General features: G+C 49.4%; 1 protein-coding gene across 1 annotated transcript in view; it reads right to left on the reverse strand.

Moving 5' to 3' along the window:
• Positions 1 to 571: 571 nt before the first annotated feature.
• The window catches only part of MAP1A (microtubule-associated protein 1A), a 62,840-nt gene continuing 57,509 nt past the window's right edge, over positions 572 to 5,902 (reverse strand). Inside the window, exons 6-9 of the mRNA XM_009884662.1 lie at positions 5,522 to 5,800; positions 4,142 to 5,083; positions 1,690 to 1,922; positions 572 to 737 (exon numbers count right to left, since the gene is read on the reverse strand). Of these exons, the coding sequence (XP_009882964.1) occupies positions 582 to 737; positions 1,690 to 1,922; positions 4,142 to 5,083; positions 5,522 to 5,800 (1,610 nt within the window). The 3' untranslated portion in view covers positions 572 to 581. The remainder of the gene's footprint in view (positions 738 to 1,689; positions 1,923 to 4,141; positions 5,084 to 5,521; positions 5,801 to 5,902) is intronic.

Genomic DNA, 5,902 nt, shown 5'->3' on the forward strand with positions numbered 1-5,902 from the left:
GAGTATGGGTCCCCTTGCTCACAACACCATCTCTATGTTCAGGATGGGAGATGGAAGAAAGACCTTCGCTGTTGCGTACAGTTGGAGGGTTTCACCTTCCCTCATCTTCTAGGTGCGTTTTCTTTGCAAATTAGTTTTCTTCTCTGCCTCCCCCCGCCCCCCCATGCACTGTCTACATGCAGCAGCAGCACTTCAGCCCTCGCCAGAAAGACGGGGTTTGTGGTGCTACAAGTTAAATGGCAAGGCAGCCAGGAAGAGAGTAGAACAAGCTCTCACAGCAGCAAGGCAGCCAAGATAGTCTACAGAAACTGTACAGGCAGCAGGATAAAGCAGGGAAAGTGAAAGTGCCCCTGGCCTGCAACTGCTCTTGCACAAACTCTTAGCTCAGTCCAGAATATTACAGAGCCCTGCACTTCTTTCTCATGGCATCCAGTGCTGAGCTAGATGGATACCCGATTGCCTGACAAATGGGAACCATGTAGAGGACTAAACCAGAGAAGAACTGGACTGTGATTAGATGGTGTCTCTGATGTTGCATCGGTGATTGGAGAGTCAATGGATGAACGCAAAGTGTGGGAGACTTAGAATTCGATCTTACAGGCCGGAAAAGATTCATCCTGCATCACAACAGTGCTGCTGCTTGCCAGTACCATGATGTTTAGCTCCTGCTGTTTCTCATGGGTCTGTTGGTACCATTCTCGTGTCACCTCAGTATCATGTGTTGGGATCAATGTCACCTGGGAAAAGAAAGCAGCAGGGATGATTGTCTGAGAACAACTGCAGTGACAAACAATGCCCATAGGAGCCGAGGCTAAAATTTCCCATTAATTTTGGAACACGGTACCCTTGGTACTGCTTGTTCTATTTAATGCCTTTCAGATGTCAGGTTCTGTAAGGCAGAGCTGGTGCTTTATTTTATGCAGTACCAGCACAACTGCGCTCAGAGCTGGCTGCAAACTGGCAGTACAAACACCACAATGATGAAAACGGCTGTAGCGCAGGGGAGAGCATCCCTTTGTGGAGCTCCGGAAACGGCCTTAGAAAGATCCCTCAGTGTGAAAAGGAACAATGAGAGTGTCACTGTTAATGGCCTGATATTAGACTTTATGTGCCTGTTGACCCGATGTGCAACTCAGGGACCTTGAAATCTGAGGCTGCTTCATCTGAAAGATCATACACGCTTTCTTGCACCTGTCTTCAGAAAAAGTGCCCACCCAGGATGTTCTGCAAACCCAACTAGGCGAGAACTATGTGTAAGACCGCTCTGGTTCAAAAGCACTAATAAAAAGTTGCTGTCAGAAAGATCTTCAGCAAGCAAGGCTAGTGACAAATGCCCCTGGGTGTGGGACACTGTGAGGAACATTCAGACTGTGATGGTGGTTGTTTTCGCTTGAGGATAGGCTCGTCCTGCAACAGGTAAGGATGAGCGTATAATCTCTAAAAGCTTCCTCCCATCAGAAGGATGTGGGAAGGAGGACATATCTGCTTCCACTCACACCATTTTGCAGGTGTCCTCCTCCTCATGGGTACAAACAGTTACTCTTCTGAGACTGCAGAGCAGGACATGCCCAGTACCATTTGCTTCCTCTTAGCGTATTCCCTCTGGTTGTGTTTCTGACACACACCTTCTCCCCAGCACTTGTGACACAAGGACCATCACACACGCTCCTCAGTATTTCCATGACCTACCTGCAGGTTCTCCCCCCACTGAGACTTCCCTTCCAGGAGCGCATCCAACACTGCACGGCTGGGTTCTCCATTGGCTGCATCATTCCCACTCACAACATAATATGATGCTCGAACCCGCTTGAAGAACTCCGGGTCTGTGTTCTTTCCACTGCAGTGGTTGGGGATGTATGCCAAGTCTACATAGACAGGTGGACCCATGGGCACGGGCAAGCTGCTCTTAGGACTGTTGGAAGCTTTGGAATAAAGAAAACAAAGGCCATCAAAACCCTTTTGGAAAGGACAAACAATCAAATTAGTACTGAAGGACTTGAATGCCAGAAAGGTTTTTCCCTGCAGCTGCAACAACAGGTTAAGATTTATCCAGGCTCTGCTGCTTGGAGGTGACCTTGGTGAACTTCTGGGCCAGTGCTGTCACAGCTCTTGGAAAGGAAAGGGGGTTCTGCTGTTCTTTGGGGAGGGACTGGAAGGCTTTAGGCTCAGAAACCTTTCCTGGAGAAAGGAATAAAAAAATCTCCATTTTTAGATTTTGTGGCATTGTCATCCCAATCAATATTTAGTCCTAATTTCTGTTGTTTAATTACCTCCATTTGCTAAAGAAACCTCTTCTGATGGCCTCTATAAGCCTCCTCAGGTATTACAGTAGTCTTTCTGGAAGCTCCATCCTGGCTTTCTGCCATCCCTGTGAGTTGCTGCTATTCCAAAGACTCTATTACTCTTTCCTATCAACCTTTTGTACCTCTTTTCTTCATTTGCTGCTGCTTACATTCCTGCGATGAGAGATGGTCAAACAAGAGCTGTTGTATTCAGCAACATAAATGTGTATATATATATACACACAGCCCATAGAAGCACTCTCTTTTCTCTCCCTCCTGCTCTCTGTGGAATCACAGAGGCTTCTGTCCTCTTTTTCCTTATGTATACTATCTCTGGGAATTCTCTTCTGTGAGCAAAAAGCCACTAACTACTAGCACGGAGCACTCATGCTGCCCAGCTGCTACACAAACAAAATACCCCTGTCCAGCCCTCATCCCAGGTTTGATTTGGGCAACTCACAGCACTGCTCCATGCACAACCTCTGCTTCCCACACCGTTGTCTCAACCCTCCCTTCAGACGGGCATGTCCAGGCACTGCATCTTGCCAGTCCTTTCTGTGCAGCGCCTCTAAGAGGTGACCGTTCTGTGCAGACCCTCCGCTGACACCCTGTGCAGGCTCTCTCCTGGCTGTACCCGATTTGTTCGTCAGCTGCTCGCCGACAGCAGCTGCCCCGGCCCCTCTTCAGCCCACACTCCTTTGCAGAGCCCTCCCTGGCCCAGCACCGGCACCACCTCACTGCTCCGTCCGCTGCTCTCCCCTCACTCCCCACGACACCGAGCAGACCCTTCAGCAGCTGCTTGGCCGTCCCTCGCCCCCGCTGTCAGTGACACCACCTCGGGGGGACACTGGTTTGCCTCACCCGAGCCATACTGGCAGCACACACACGCACACACACAGTGGCTGTTTTCAGGTCTTGCCCTACAGCCGCGCTCTCCACTGCAAACCTTCCCCCACCTCTCCTACTACACCCTCTGCCACCCGCCTGCTGAGACCACAGCACATCAGTGCTGGTCCAGTTTTCTCCCTTCTGCTTGGCACTACCCACCTGCTGGCCCTTGTCTTACACTCGGCATCAGCAACACGCAGCAAAGCGTTAGTGTTTGCGCTGTGTCTGTAAAGCGCCTGGCACCACAGGCTCAGCACCGACACGGCAATGATGCAATACTGATACCATCTGGGGGATACCAGCAGAGCACTGGTCTGTGTGTGAACACGTAGCAAGAGGCCGTGGGCTGCACACACGTGAGGCCGAGTTCCTCGTTCACACCTTAATTTAGGAAAAAGAGAAGACCTTAGTTTCCCGCAGACTGCCTGTTCAGTGCTGTCAGATGCGGGAGCTGCTCCCATTCCATCTCTGCTTAACAATTCAGAGGTAAGGACGTACCTGCCCACAGCGACATCCTGTTACTCCAAACGACAGCTTTAGCTCAGTCCCTTGCAATGCACTCACCCCGCTCACAGCTGAGAAGTTGCCACCTCTTTTTAAAACACACATGTATTTTGTCCTGCAATTGCTGGCACTTCTTTGACAGCACCCACCTCTAAATACCTCCTGCCCCTCCACAGACGTAGCTCCTGGGTGGCACTGAATCTTGGCCTATAAAGGTCTGAATGGGGTCTCCCAGGTCTGTCTCTCTTCAGAGGTGGTTGCATTTGGCTCTACAGAGGTTGAGAACTTTCCTCAAGGCTTTGATCTTTTAAAGTGATTTGTGTGACAACCTCTCTACCTTATCACTGCTTATAACTTTTTATGCCTGGCTGGGAAGCCCTGTTCTCTGATCTGCTACATTTAACCCAGTGCTGCTTCTCCGCATTGGACCTAAAGAGAAAATGCATGCTTAAGGAAGAATTTCTTACCGGGGTTTGTTTTTATGCCATTAACAAGGCTCTTGCCAGGGTTGCTGTGACTACTCCGGGATAACTCATCTTCTGTGTGAGGAGGCTGCACCAACGCACTACGTGGTTTGGGCTTCTCTCCGCCATCTCTTTCTTTTTTGGCAGTGACAGATTTTGGAGATTTGTCCGATGGCTGTTTCACAGGAGTGGGTGATCGTTTCCCTTTCACATCTAATTTCCGGGCAGGCGAGGAAGATTTGGGTTTGCTCAAAGGCTTCCTCACACCTTTGTTCTTTTCTTTTATGTCTTTCTTGGAAATTTTATCAGTTCTGCTCATGCTTTGCTCATTTACCAACACATCAGGGTCTACCATGCAGACATCAGGGTGAGGAGGGTGGGGATGAGGATCTACCATTGGAACAGGCTGAGGATCATGGATGGACCTAGAACTGGCATGATGAGCATTCCCAACAGCTTTGTCCACTGGGAGGAAATCGGCATCTTCATCTGAGTCCATGTTGGCATCTGCTGTGATGGACGGACATTCTTCTGTCTCAGGTGGGACATCCGAGTCTGACTGGGAGGTTCCAGAATCACTCACTGATGTTGGAGGGGTTTCCTCCACTGTAGCACTTTGCATGGGACTACTACCAGTGTGGGGTGGTCTTCCTTGCACTGAAGGATGACCATCCTCCTGTGAGAGGTCACTATCTTCAGAAAGCTCATGAGGGCTTGGGTTGATGAATGAGGGAGAGAGCTCTCCCTTCCTGTGCTTGTATTCACATGAGGAAGATTTCTGTCCACAACTGAAACTGCCTCCTAAATGTGGCTCCATCTCATGGGAAGCATCTCCATGGTCCTCTGTTTTTCCATGCCTCTGCACATCTGGGAAAAAGGGCTGGAAACTGTGTTCAGGGGACATCAGAGAGGAAGGACGGCTCTGCCTCTCTGTGTCCTTTTTGCCTGCGCATGGAGAAAAACTGCTGTCAGAATCAGGACATGTTTTTTCATCTTTTGCCTCTGCTGCATGGTGTGTACTTTGGAAAGCTTGCAGACTGGTGCTCACCTCTGTTGGACCATTGGCTGTGGTTTCATCTTCATGCTGATGATGAGGAAATGATGCCAACACATCAGGGAGACAGGTCAGTGTCATCAGCTGTTCTGCAAATGGTGCCTTCTGCTCTGGACTGCTTACACAGGGTTGTTGCTGTTTGTCTGCAGAGAATGGCGTGGGCTGTGAACTCTGGCACTCCTTTCTGCATGGCAAAATGCTGCCACCCATGCCACTTACGAATGGAGAACCATGCTCTTCAGCAAACACAAAGTCTTTGGTTTCGGCTGTACGTGTTTTCACAGCATTATCTGGAATCTGTGGAGACACATCCCAAAGACTCCTGGTACCCGCTTCTGCTCCTTCCCCCGTGTATGTGGAAAGCATATGGGAGTAAAAACTTTCTGCTGTAGTCTGTATGACAGGAGTGGTAGCTTCAGATGAAGGTTCTTCTGACAGGCTGGAAGAGTCGTCTTTCAGCTGCTGTTGGGGCACAGTCTCTCTTTCTACAGCTTTGGAGAACAACTTATCTTCTTCATACGGACTCAGCGGTGAGAATTTAGTAAAAGATGAGTCAAGGCAGCTGATTTTCTCAGAAACCTCCAAGTATTCATCTTTCTTCCCCTGGTCTGAGGGCAAAGCACAAGGAACCTTTAAAGGAAGCGAGATATTCCCTAAATGGCTTGCTGAAGTTTGCTCATGTGTGAACATACTGGATGTTTCACTCTTTC

The sequence above is a fragment of the Charadrius vociferus genome, unplaced genomic scaffold (genome assembly GCF_000708025.1).
Source record: "Charadrius vociferus isolate BGI_N301 unplaced genomic scaffold, ASM70802v2 scaffold750, whole genome shotgun sequence".
In the NCBI taxonomy this organism is placed as follows: Eukaryota; Metazoa; Chordata; class Aves; order Charadriiformes; family Charadriidae; genus Charadrius; species Charadrius vociferus.